The sequence below is a fragment of the Sinocyclocheilus grahami genome, unplaced genomic scaffold, assembly GCF_001515645.1.
Source record: "Sinocyclocheilus grahami isolate Dianchi unplaced genomic scaffold, SAMN03320097.WGS_v1.1 scaffold149.1, whole genome shotgun sequence".
In the NCBI taxonomy this organism is placed as follows: Eukaryota; Metazoa; Chordata; class Actinopteri; order Cypriniformes; family Cyprinidae; genus Sinocyclocheilus; species Sinocyclocheilus grahami.
Window position 1 is genome coordinate 3,153,866 of NW_015505328.1, and position 14,662 is coordinate 3,168,527.

Below are 14,662 nucleotides of genomic sequence, written 5' to 3' on the forward strand. Positions count from 1 at the left end.
AGTGCTGGAATGCTCTACATTATAGTTCATTTGCTGGTTAATGGCATAGGCATCCTTCTTCAAGGGCATGATGAAAGATTGCACACTCAGATTGCACTGGGTTTTTAGAGATCTGTGTATAATTATGTATGTTGTTTGCATTTTAGAACACATTTATTCATTAAAAACATTTAGGGGCATAGAAATCAAAAGAGATGGTTCACCCCAAAATAAAAATTCTGTCATTAATTACTCAGCCTCATGTCGTTCCAAACCCGTAAGACCTTTGTTCATCTTCCAAACACAAATTAAGATTATTTGGATGAAATCCAAGAGCTTTCTGACCCTCCCATAGACGGTAAGGGAGCTACCACATTCAAGGCCCGAAACGAAGTAAGGACATTGTTAAAATCAGAAAACTCTCATATTTAATTTTAAAATATATTAATTTGTGTTCTGAAGATGAACGAAGGTCTTGCCGGTTTGGAACGACATGAGTACTTAATGACAGAATTTTCATTCTTTGGGTGAACTATCCCTTTAATTTCTACACCCATCTTTGCTCATCAATATAGTCCTAATTTGAGGAAAGGTGCTAAACATTGTCCCCTTTAAAGGGATGTTCCACTCAAAAATGAGAACTCTTATAACAAACTGAGATTTTTTTGAAAAATAATCCATCTCTGTGAGTCCATATGATGCAAGTGGTTTGAACCCTCAAAAGTTGATGCTACAAAAACCACACCAAGTGATCATGATGGTACTCATATGACCCCAGTGGATGAATCAATGTCTTCTGAAACAAAACGATAGGTGTGTGTGTGAGAAAAATACTAATATTTTAACTTTTTAAACTATAAAACAGTTTCTGGTCAACTGATGGTTCAATCCACTTGTATATTATGGACTCACTAAGATTTTTTTAAAAAAATCTATCTGTTTTTGTTCCACAGATGAAGGAAAGTTTTATACATAAAGCATGGCGTGAGGGTGAGAAACTGAGAATTTTCATTTTTAGGTGGAGTATCCCTTTAAGGCAATATGGCGGCCATATTTGTAGCATCCCATGGGCAGCTATTTCCAGCTTTGCAAGCATAGCCCCAATCTACCTAAATTATACTTAACAAAGAAAGACTCTTTGCTGAAACTCTTTCTATCATATTGTACAAATATGGAAATACAATGTGTCATATCTTGTGCATTAACATCAATCATGCAAAATCTATTTTTAGCCTGGTCCAGCCAAGTCATTGGCTTTTTTGACTGTAAGGCGGTATTACAACTGTCATTGTGAACTTTTTCAATCAAAAGCTCAAAAAATATAACTATCTCCCACGTCATGGGAAGGATGGTTCTTCAAAACTGGATTGATGAACAAGATCTTTACCTCTAATAGTGTAATAGTGAAAAACGACACTGAAAACCGCAAGCTGTTGCTGTAAATGAAGCCCATTATTGAGAGCTTTTATTTACACCATTAACTCTCACAGATGTTCACTATAACTGTTACTTTACAAATTTAGACATTAGTTACTGCCATCCTCACTGATATAAATAAATGAAATAACTGATGTAATACCTACTGATGAAATAAATTGAGCATCTTGTGGATTTTTTTGCATTTGAGCTAGTGCACGATATATTGCATATGCTAATACTGTATGTAATAAAATGAGTTAGCATCACAGATTCACACAGGTACAAGTCTCAACACATTGGTTGGCGTTTAGCATATTTAAAAGCTCCGAACAGATGTTTTCACATATTTGTTAGAATCTCTTGCCATTTGTTACAGCAATGCACCTTAAAAACCCAAATAATTAAGAGCGGCAAGATTCGAATACCTCTTTGCAATCTTACAGGACAATTACTCTGTCAGCAGATGTATATGCCCAGACACGGGCCTGACGAGAGTGTGTTCTGCCTGAATAAACATGAACATATTGTAATGTTTAAATATCCATAAATGAATACTGTCAGCACACTCCTGAGAATAAAGCCCTTTCTGTTACGACTGCTCGCACGTCCTTGTGTTTACCACACGTAATTGTGTGCTTTAATTCCTGATTGCCATTTGTAATTGCATCCTTTTTTGCTGGGCTGATGTTTGGGATGTCAATCCTCTGCGTGTGGAATTCCACCGTCCTTTCCGCTTGATCTCTCCTCTCTGGGCTTTCTGGCAAATTCTGCCCCTTTTCCTTCTGGATAATCTCACGTTGTCTCATCAGACTTGTGTTTTCTCTCTCCATTCGTTCCATTTCTCTCTCAATTGTTGCCAGTGGGGATATCTCCCTCTCTGGTGCCCTTTTATTATTTAAGTTCCTTTTGTTTTGACCTCTGAGGTGCAGTTTCTGGAAAACATGCACGCAAACTGTCAGACACTGAGCTGCTTTTGAGGATTTTAAAGTGAACTGACAACGCTATTACAATTTCACACAGTTCTGTAAGACAGCTCTAATCTAATTTTAGTAGAAATAAACTTTGTGCCATGTATACACACCGTCAAGTCTCTCCTCTTGCAAGGCAGCGTGGGTCTCTGGAGGAAGAGGATCTGTTTTGTGGCCAAACTTCCATCACTAAGACAAAAATAAATCAGAGGTATAAAATGTGTAAGAATGATTCTTTTTTCTTTTGATATGACTGAGAAGAGTTTTTTGCAGGTAATATTTATCCTATTATTAGCCCCTGAAGTGCAACAGTGAATGTAATGCTCTTGTTTAAAGGCATATTTCACCCAAAAATGAACATTTTCTGAAAATGTACTTGCGATGTAGATGAGTTTGTTTCTTTATTCACATTTGGAGGAATTTAGCCTTACTTCACTTGCTCACCAAGGGATCCAAACAGCTGATAAAAACCACATAATCCATGACTCAAATCCATCAGTTAACATCTTATGAAGTGAAAAGCTGTGTGTTTGTAAGAAACAAATCCATCGAGACATTTTTAACTTGAATCCCATGCTTCTGTCTAAAATAAGTGAGTATCTAATATTGCTGTCTCCAGTGAAATTGATGGACCGGAGTCATTTGGATTATTTGTGGATTATTGTGATGCTTTAATCAGATACTTGGACTCTCATTCTGACGGCACCCATTCACCACAGAGAATCCACTGGTGAGCAAGTGATGTAATGCTAAATTTCTCCAAATCTGTTCCGATGAAGAAACAAGCTCATCAACATCTTGGCTGGAGAGCACATTTTCAACATTTTTATTTTTGGCGAGCTATTCCTTTAAGGGTTTTTAGTATGGATTTGGAACCTTTTCATTTTGACGATGGGAGTGGGCAGAACACACATTAGTCTCCAGCCGTATGGAGCCAGAGACTGGAGCAGAGGGATGTAGTCTGTTTTCACCGCAACACCCTGCAAAACAGAAGAGTCATTTAAACAGCGTGTTGAAGCATTTCACTAATGTCCTGTTACCTTTAAATGTGCACATATGTCTACATTCATTTAAAGGCGGTTTGTTAGAAGAAAGGTGTAGAATTTCCACAGATAATAATGCAATGATTTGAATTTGGGATGTACCACTGCAGACTTACATCAATAACAGTCCATTGCTCAACTACAATGGCGTCATACACTGTGGTTGGCCCAGCATCACCTGAAGCACTTTGGAAGATAAAAACACTCTCCACGATGGAAGAAGATGCTGAAGATAGAGCAAGAAAACGATTGGAAAATGTTGATAAGAATGGTTGATAATTTGTTTGAGAGTTATCTGCTCAGCAGGTTAATAAAATATTTGAAAACTATTTTTCTATTTTTATTACATTTTTATTATATAATTGTATGCATTTGTATCATATTTGTTTGTTTATATATAATTTTATCCTTATTTTATTAAAACTCACTTAAGAATAAACGTAATGGATTAGTATAATATATGTTTTTACAATCAAAAACTTACTGATACCTCTCAGTCATTTGTAAAATGTCACAACATCTCCAGTACCTGCATCATCTTCAAGGTTAAAGTAGCCGTCAATGAGTTGCGCACCACTTCTGAAGTGCTGCGTCATGTGGTCCAGCCAATGGGAGTCAACCGAGCTAACAAGCCCCGCCTCCCTGTGTACCTGCAGTGGAACCCTCAGAGAAAACATCTTTGGCGATCCCGACAGAACTATGGCATGGTTGTACAGCGCGAACACCTGCACACCTACACATACAGAGACAAATATTTAGTAAGTGTTTTATGACTTATATGTTGCTGTTGCTACATGTTAATTCCAAAAGTCAGATAGGCTAATTATAAACCAACTCAGAGCGAAGCAATTTTACATTGCTAGGGATATTCACGTAGCATCACGATACTGATTTTATGCAACATCTGAAAAAGAACTTAATTTTGAGTAACTTTCATTTTAGACACAACATTGACAGTTACTTGGTCTATTTTGCTTCACAAAGGAAAATAATTCCAAACGAACAGCGCGTCTCCAGGAACAGACAGACACCAGTCGCGTTCCTGACTGAATCAGTGTGTTTGAAGGATTCGTTTGAGTAAATGATTCAATGACTCACTCAAAGAGGCAGTCACATGTTTCGTTCCTGAATGAATCAGTGTGTTTGAAGGAATCGTTTGAGTAAATGATTCAATGACTCACTCAAAGAGGCAGTCACATGTTTCGTTCCTGAATGAATCAGTGTGTTTGAAGGAATCGTTTGAGTAAATGATTCAATTACTCATTCAAAGAGGCAGTCATATGTTTCATTCCTGAATGAATCAGAGTGTTTGAACGAACAGGTTGAGTTAATGACTCATTTATAAAGACGTTTGGTTCCTGAGAGAATGATTTCCCGTAATGTATTTTGCCAATATTGATTTTCTGCTATGGTGTAAACTGTCTTTCCGGTAACATTTTAGTCTTCAGGTATTTTGAAGAAAACAATTATGAATTGTATCAACACAATGAAAGTGAACCGAACCAAATAATGACCAATACTGAGATTTGCATCACTAGTAATAAATAATTGTAATCAAATCAGATTATTTTCAGAGCAAATATTTACACACCTAGGATTTAAAAATTGCTTGTCTCGTTTGATACATTATTTATGATCTAGATATAATCTGATATAGTCTTTTTTTCCCCACCAACCCTTTCTCTGTATTCAACAGACTGCACACTTACGATTCAGCATCGGGGTGGTTCCGCTACACTTGCTGTGTTTGTCTTGGCTTTTGACCTGCTCTCTGTGCTCTCTTTTGTTGTTTTCTGCCAAATCACAGCCGGGCAAGTCCGGCTCCATTCTTGTGCTCTGGGTCTGATGTGGCTCTGGTGCACAAGAGCTTAATATAAACTCGTCGTTCTTCAAATCCCCAGCTTGCATACATTCCCCTTCAACATTTAAATACTGATAACCAGGACACTGATGGTTTTCAGCGAAAGGATTCTGATTATTCCAGCACTGGCTGCTCTCAGTGCTTTGTATTTGCAAGCCGTGGTTCATAAAGTCTTCATTGTCTGAATTAAAGTTTGTACGATTCTGGTTTCGTTGATCCCCATTGTCTCTATCCTGTTGGCTCTGCTCACTCACAGGGCTGAGGGTCGGAGGTTGGCTGCTGTGATGAACAGAACAGGGACTGGAGTGCAAGGAGGAAAGATCTTCTGGTTCCCAGTGACCAAGGAAATATGGACCTCCACCGGGCTGCGGCAAAAACCCCACAAACAGATCACCCTGATCAGCCAAATCCTGCACCTGCATCCCCAAGAACAACCAGGACCAATAGAAGAAGTGAAATATTCATCAATCTTGATACCACCTGTTCCAATCAAAGCTGACAATGAAAGTAAGTGGATTCCAATGTAATATGAATAATTTTACAGTGTTTTTAGAGGAGAAAGGTGGTGCGTTTTCCTGCAGATGCTTTTAAAATAAGCTCTGTGGAGCTGTGACAGGAAACGCTATTGAAAAACATTTTCCAATCATCATACTGTCACGCCACACACACGCACACGTCTAAATCATCAGTAAATGTCACATGGCTCAAACACTTCCACACACACACACACACACACACACACACACTCAGTCAAACAGTGCTTATCTCCAGATAAATGCAATTACTGAAAAGGCGAGGGGGTGACGACTAATGGAATGGCACATGAATGTGGGGTGTCAGTGTCTATGGAGCAGCCTGTCGGCTTATGTTTTCTGTTTTACAGTCGTATTGTAAGACCACGATAGATAGAGTTTGAAGTAAGTGGGTTTTCGGTGTCATCTTTAATGGAGTGATGACATTAAGTGTGCCACTAAAGTTTAGTAACTAAATGCCAAACAAATTGACCTGCTGCTCTCTGTTTGAATGAAAACAAATGCACTTTTAAAGAAGGTCTAACCTTTTTCACATAGCCCTGTATGACTTCTGGGTCAGGGTCCTGGTGACCGAGGTAACACACGTCTGTCATGAGATGAGGCTCAACCCAGTTCAGCAGGCCACTGTCAGAACCACTGTAACAAAAAACAAAACAAAGCCACATTTGAGCATCCAAAATTTACCTTAATGCACAATCTTGGTCTTATTTTAAATGATTCACATGCAAATCTTATTCCAGAAAATATTCTTAATAATTACACCTCCTTGGAAACTACTTTCCTCTTCCTGTCATGTGACTTGGATAATATCTGCTGCTGTGCAGTATATAGTATGTAAAAACTGTAATATTGTGAAATGTTAAAATTTAAATAGCTTTTTTCTGTTTTAATACATTTTAAAATGTAATTTATTCATGTGATGGAAAAGCTAAATTTTCAGCAGTCATTCCTCCAGTCTTCAGTGTCACATGATCCTACAGAATTCATCTAATATGCTGATTTGCTCAAGAAACCCTTCTTATTATTATCAATGTTGAAAACAGTTGTGCTGCTAAATATTGTTGTGAAAACTGTGATAAATTTTGTTTTCAGATTTCATCAATTCATTAATTGACCTGACAAACTAAAATGCAAAGTAATCCTTTTCATTTCTGACATGGTCACTGGACACCACTCACTGGTTAAATAATGCAACATAGTAATGTGTAATGCACAAAAATGTTACTGTTTGAAATGGTTACTGATGTGTACAGAACACGGTTTGTGTGCAATAATCAGTATGTAGTATTTGATTCCTAGTGTATACCTGTGTGTTTCTCTGATGAGCACAGCCCGGTGTAACTGCTTCTGAAGGTTAGCACTAGCAGGGCCGCAGGAGTGAACAAAGGGATGGACAGCAGCCAGTACAAACCCCTTCTGATACAACTCACACACCTGCACCGGAAGCTCTCTGACTGACGACAGACACAGCAATGAGGACACTGCCACCTCTGAAGAGACAGACAGAGAGAGAGAGTCAGAGAGGCACAGAGAGAGAAAATATATATAGAACATTTCAACTATCATCATTTGTCCGGACCAGTGTTGGGCTCATTACTCGAAAAATGTATTACTCGTTACTAGTTACTCCTTTTAAAAGTAATATTATAATATTACGTTACTTATTACTTTTTGGCAACAGTAATTAGTTACACTAGTTACATTACTTTTCTTTCACGCCCCACAGAAGTTGTAATTGCATATCTTCCTCCCCACAAAATTCTTCTAAAATGTTACTAACAATATATTTCTGCCTTATAATTTCACCAAAATGCACACTGGATCGCAGTCAGAAGTTATTACAAATGCTCAGTGGTGATTGATAGTGACGTTTAAGTGAAAGTGTTGTATTATTCTCATTAATTGTGTGGCTTGAAACTAAGTATAATTTTTCTGTTACCCATATCCGATTATATTTCATGATGTATTTTATCAAAAGAAATCACATGAAAATTTTTTGTTTTCTAATAGAATTTATATCGGGATCAGAGGGATGTGGGTGGGCAAGTCATGTAATGCCAGAGTAAATACCACAACTTAAAAATCGATGTTCAGATCATATTTTCTCCTGACAAAATCAATGTAAGGGCAATATTTCCATCCGTTGAATGTAAGGTTTTCCATATTCCAAGCTTCCCTGCTGCACTAGTGACTTCATGTGCCCACCTGTGCAATGAAAATTATGAAAATATATCTAGGAATTATTGAATTGTTGGATTTCAAATCAGAAGGGGTTGAGGCATCAATAGAAACTAAGTAACTAGCTGTTTTATGGATGGTAACTGTAATATTATTACAGAAATCTTATTAGTAATTAGTTGCACTACTAGTTACTAAATTTTTTTTAATATTATTACTGTAACCAGTTACTAACTTGTTACTGCCGAACACTGGTCCCGACACAGCTACTACTGCTCAAAAAGTGACAACTTACCTATTATAGTGTATATATTAAAACAATAACAATAATGAAACCAACAATTAAATATATATACAGTGGGTACGGAAAGTATTCAGACCCCCTTAAATTTTTCACTCTTTGTTATATCGCAGCCATTTGCTAAAATCATTTAAGTTAATTTTTTTTCCTCATTAATGTACACACAGCACCCCATATTGACAGAAAAACACAGACTTGTTGACATTTTTGCAGATTTATTAAAAAAGAAAAACTGAAATATCACATGGTCCTAAGTATTCAGACCCTTTGCTCAGGTCTCTCCAGAGATGCTCAATTGGGTTTAAGTCAGGGCTCTGGCTGGGCCATTCAAGTTCTATTCAAGGATTTCTGAAAAAAATGTATCAAGTTTTCCACAATAATATTAAACTGCACATCTGTTTTCAATAGTGAGAATAGAAAGAATTCTTAAATGCCATATCAGTATATTAGAACGATTTCTTAAGGATCACGTGACTGAAGCCTGGAATCATGATGCTGAATATTCAGCTTTGCAACACAGGAATAAATTACATTTGAAAATATATTAAAATTGAATACAGTTATTTTAAATTGTAATACTGTTTCACAATATTACTATTTTACTGTATTTTTAATTAAATAAATGCAGCCTTGGTGAGCACAAGTCAGTATGTATCACTATACCAAAACTGACGTAACTGATGACTAATGTAAGCACTTTCATACCACTGTATCAGCATGATTTAATATATACACCCCTACCACATACTCAACAAAATGAAGTAGAACTGGGGGGATGAATGATGTAAGAAAGAAATGAGACGAGATGTGTGAACCATTTCATTCACAGTCATCTCTACCAAATAAAGTGTTAATATGCTTGCTTTCTGACATGGTTTCTGACACACAAACTGAATCGCTGTAGAAATTGTTTGAAAGTATTTTGGTGAGACTGTTTCATAAGCTAATTGTTTCTGGAATCAATAATTAAACTTAATTTCCAGCACTCATTATTCAGAGCACTATTAAGGGCAGCAGCGAGCTGTAATCTGAGCACTGCTTGACTGCAATCATCTTTCAGAAGTGTGAGGAGCTTGTTTAAACAAAACTCTGACGGTCTGAACACGCTTTGACTCTGAGGGGGGTTTATTAGTGTTGCCACTGAATAAATAACTGCACAGTTCATAGCAAGATGAACGTATAGGTGAATTGAGTGCAAATGTGTGATTCAGTCTTCAGTGTCACATGATCCTTAGGAAATCATTCTAACATGCTAATTTAATTTGGACCAAAAATTGTATTATGTCACTCTCTCAAATATGAGATATAAGATCACATTTAAAAGCAAAATGAACAACATACAGAGTTAAATGTTCAGTATCCAGTATAACAGTACAAAGACATCTAACCCATGCATCTCTCATGACACACTTCCATTAAACTTCACCAAATAACAAAATCTGTTTGCAATCATCAGGTAGTGCTGAAACTGCGGAAGTGTCTTAGACTTTATGACGTCTATTAACTTACTCCAGTCTAGAGCAGGAACTATATTAACCAACGGATCACGCAAAAGGCCAGCGGCAAAGGACCCATGCAGTAACTATGCATGAGAGAATGAGAAAATATGTTTGTTTGTGTGAGACCAACAAACACAGAGAAGATTTCACTGCTCCTGAAAGACCAAGAATATGATAATCTGTCCCTATATTTACTACAGGGGAATTCCACCTTCATAAAGCAGAATTTACTCAGTCGGGGGTTAAACATTCGGGTAAACGGTCAATCTCAGCAACAAACTCCACCTCAAGAATGCAGCCCTCTAAACGAATATAACTCAGTCTCTGTGTAATGTACAAGCTCTAAAAATGAGTAGCAGAGACTTTGGCAAATCAATTAAACCCCACCTGCAGAGAAATGTGTTTTTATGCTAAAATATCAAGTGTCGTAGCACAATCACACTTTGGTTGCCTGGATCTAGCAGGATCTGTTCTGTCTAACAGGATTTGTACTTTATTTTTTTAAATCTATAATTGGACATAAGACAAAAATAATTATCAGCTTATCGACCAGAATTAATATCCATGCATCCTTTGAATTGGCCAATCAGCATCCATCTAGACCTAGAACTATCCATTTTTTAATAACACTTACTCATTTATTATTAAAACAAAGTTGTTCAGTGTGTTTTAAATGCCATAGTAATTCAATTTCTTTGAACCAATCTTCTAAATGATTCTTTGAACTGAACGTATTAGTAGCAAATCTATTAGATAGCCATCCCTTCTCCTGCTGTGCTGACCTATCAGAGCTGCTCTTTAAATATTGATATGACATAAATATTAAAGTAAGTGTTTATATGATTCATAAGTATAAGGGATTCTTGCTGCTTATGAGTGTGATGTTGGGTCCTTGGGAGTCTTATTTTATTTTGTAATAACCAGACAGAGAGTGGAATTGCATTATTTATAGACCAATTTAAATTAAAACAAGATTTTGGCTATAAATACAGTTGGGTGTCACTAGGACGACTGATTTTCTCTATTGCGCACACACAAACAGATAAATCCCAGATTTTAGTACTAAGCCCTCCCAGATCAGATAATCTTTAAAGGATGCCTAGAATTTTCGCTCTCTCTGTTTTTTCCCTCTGTTATTTCATTCATTAAGTCACTTATCGTTGCTGTCAATATTGATGCCCTGAAACAAACAAACATATTCGAACATCTCTGGCTCTCACTCGCACTGTTACAGCAGTTTGCAGTGAAACTCTTTTTTTGTCTCGGTGTCTCTGTAGGCATCAGTGAATTTTACATATAAATGACCTGCCTGCCTGTCTACCGATAAGCAGTTAAAACAGAAAGCCTGGAGTGTGTGTGTGTGTGCTTGTGTGTGTCCAGAACCTGAACGATTGCTGCTGTCCCAGTTCTCACATATTTCTATTTTTTATATAAATAAATATTTGATTCAGGTCTCACCTACACCCACACACACACACACACACTTTTGTGTTTGGATAATGTTGTAAGCATTAACTTTAAGTAGTAAATGCAATAGACTGATGTTCACAGAATAATGTTCATTGTTAGTTCATAATACAAAATGCATTAAAGTATCCAAGGTATAGAGAGACTTTCCATTGGCTTCTATTGTTATTATTCCATGTTATTTTCTATGCACTAACCACTAACATTTTTATTAAGACATTAGTATGTTTATTAGCATGTTTTCTTCTTGGAGAGTCAGACCACTGGACTGTGCCCGCAATGTAGGTAAATGGACCCCCCCCCCCCACACACACACAAAAATTAAACAACTAGTGATATGGTCATACTCTTGTAATTATGTTCATTAATGGCCCATATATTCATATGCTTTCAAGTCATTAAAATGAGCAGGTCTGTTCTTCCACTTCAATCTGTGTCTTATATTCTCTCATCCTGTCTCGTATCCTCTTTCTCTGAATTCTGCGGGATCCATTATTGCCTCTCTCGAAGCACACTAACAAAAGCGGCATTAGTATATTTAGAAACATAAGCCCTCAAAGAATATACACTGTTTGGTTGCTCTCTTGCTCTATTACTCTCTCTCTCTCTCATCTAATCTTACACTTTTTTTTCTTCCCAGTTTGAAGCTTTACACTTTATTACCTGAAGGTGGGTTTGTGCATTTGCGTATGAATATCATCAATATGGATGTTGCTTTGAATTCTGAAAAACAGGAATCATTTTTATGCTGTATGTCACTCTGTATATTAATCCTCTGATGCATGAATTATAAAGTCTTAAAGAACAAGAAAAAACTTTTTTTTTAAATAAATAAAAAATCAGAATAATTCCCAATCAGTGTTGCTTTAGTATTATTTATATATTATAGTATTTAACAATATATTTTAAAATTATATTTTTTATTTTCAAGTTTTGTATGTGCTTTTGTCATTTTTCTTGCTTTTTTAATTTTTCTGTTTACCTTTATTTTTATTTCAGTGTTAGTTTTGGTGATTTTAGTATTTCAACTTAAATGTTTATTTCAGTTAGTTGCCAGTGCAACATTTCTTATGGTTGTTTACATTTTTTCAGTTGACTTTTTCATGTAATATTTTATTTCAGCTTTATTTAAGGTAATAACAAAGATTTTTAATTGTTTTAGTTTTACAGTAGTTAACAATAACAACATTGTTCTGTATTTTTTTTTTTGGTTTATGGTCTGTTTTGAGTTATATATTGGTCTACTGCAATAATAAATAATGATATATATTCCAGAGGTACCACTTCCATAATGACATGTAAAGATGACAGTTATACAGAAATATGGGTAAAGCCCCATTCACAACAACAACGATAATTACACACCAATGGGTGATAATGTTTTTATTGTAAGTTTGCACTACAGTTTTGTTTCTGCCACAAATGTTCAAACTCGTTTAAATTGGATGGATTCTGATTGGCTGTCAATGTTTTTATTGCAAATTAGCTGGAAAAACAATTATCCTCAAAGTTATTCCAATGATATTGTTCCTCTTTATAAGCTGTTACGGTTGTGGTCAGGATGAATGATTATTAAAACTTTATAGTTATGATTATAGCTATTGTCCTTTGTGTGAATGTGCCTTAAGGGTCAAAGTTCATCACCCGTATGAAAATCTGGCCATATTAAATCCCAATTAAAAACAACAAGGACACCTACAAAGGGACTTTATATTATATAAAGTATGCAGGGAATGGGTATGCGTACCTTCTTTTCCTAACAGAAAGTCCAGGAAGTGGTATGTATAGGCCACTCCTGAGTGCGTCTCCACTTGCGCTCTTCTGAGGGTGGAGAAAATCTTCCCCGGAGCTTCATCTGAACCTCGAGGCTTCTGCAACTTACAGCCCATGTCTGCACACGTGGAGAAAAACAAAGAAAGAAAGAAAATGAGACAGATGAATATGGATAATTTGTCTGAAATATTCATGTATTCATAACTGCATTATTGATTTAACTGATTGCCTTGGCAGCAGTCCCTAATTGTCATGCTAATTAAGTCAGATTGACGTTGAAATAGGAAGTGAGCATGTGCGAAACTGGGGAGAGGGCATTTCGGCATGTCTTTAAACACCACCGCAAACATTCAGATACACGCACGTGTGCACACGCAAAGATTCGTCACACGGTAACATAACATGAAGGCTAATTTGAAAGCTAATCAACCTTCAAGCATCAACCTTTAACACAAACACACGTTCAACATGTCAAACACAATGCCCCCTTCAAAACTAACACACTGTCTCCCTGGTTACCAAAAGCAGCAATCAGATAACACTTCATATTTGATCTGTGTCTACACAACCAATCAAACAGTGGAATGTGTGGCCGATGAATTAGCGTGTGGCTAATGCTAATGAGTGTCACATCTATTGCACGCTAACTTGATGTGACAGCAAAGGCACACCACGTGGGCCCCGAGCTCCAGCGCTAACACACACCATCAGGAATGGGTGGTTAGCTGCCATCATTTCTGTGTCAGCGTCTGATGAGCCAGAACAGGTGAAACCGAGAGGAACCGGACAAGCCCAGTCACCGTGACAACAAGCATTAAGTGCGCAATGATGACATGATGGGGAATGAAGATGGGACAGGGGAGCGATGGATGGCTGGTTTTGTGGTTCGGGGATGGGGTGATCATTTTAGGGCTATGCCTGTATATGAGTAGATCAGGATAGACAATAAAAACCAGTACTGTGCTTTACCTTGGTACAGAATACCATGCAGGTCTGCTACTCGACCCAAGCGTCCCAAAATACTCTCTTTTTGGGGGGGGTTATGCATTTTTTTATAGATAGGACAGTAGAGAGAGACAACAGGAAAGGACTGGGAGGGAGCGGGTCTGGCAAAGATCCTCGAAACGGGAATCGAACTCAGGTCGCCGTGAGCGCAGTTGCGTTGTATGTCGACGCACTAACCACGAGGCTATTGGCGCCGACAGGTTCGGGTTTATTTTTAATGAATAGCTTTGGGTTTGGGTCGGGCTCGGGTTTGTAGCTATGCTGCTTTCACTGACGCATGTGCACACACACATCACTTGCAGATGGCGCAGCGCACACACAGAAACACTGTGGAGCACAGAAAACCTTTATTAATAAAATAGCTTTGATACACGCTACATTATATACCTCAGCAATGAGGGGGTAAAATCTCTGTTCTTAAGTAAATAAACTCATTGTTGATAAGCTTCATTGTTTGTAGACAGAGCCTTGATGAGCCTTTACATGTATTTGTTTACAGACTGTTGCATGCAGTTGTGAAATACAACACATTTCACATAGTTTGGCTATTCGGTGAAAAAACGACTTCGGGTTCAGGCTATAAATTTAACAATGGCAGTTGGGTCGGGTCAAACGATCTTGGGTACGGGCTGGGCT

The 14,662-nt window shown here is 37.2% G+C and overlaps 1 protein-coding gene across 1 annotated transcript; it reads right to left on the reverse strand.

Annotated features, from left to right (window-relative positions):
• Nucleotides 1–913: 913 nt before the first annotated feature.
• On the reverse strand, nt 914–13,137 carry LOC107592099 (raftlin-like). Its single transcript, XM_016281475.1, has 9 exons — nt 12,996–13,137; nt 7,110–7,293; nt 6,328–6,439; nt 5,119–5,686; nt 3,939–4,142; nt 3,526–3,635; nt 3,243–3,346; nt 2,480–2,555; nt 914–2,330 (listed from the first exon to the last, which is right to left on the reverse strand). The coding sequence occupies exons 1-9, from the start codon at nt 13,135–13,137 to the stop codon at nt 1,956–1,958; spliced, it is 1,875 nt and encodes a 624-aa protein (XP_016136961.1). The 3' UTR covers nt 914–1,955.
• Between the last annotated feature and the right edge of the window lie 1,525 nt (nt 13,138–14,662).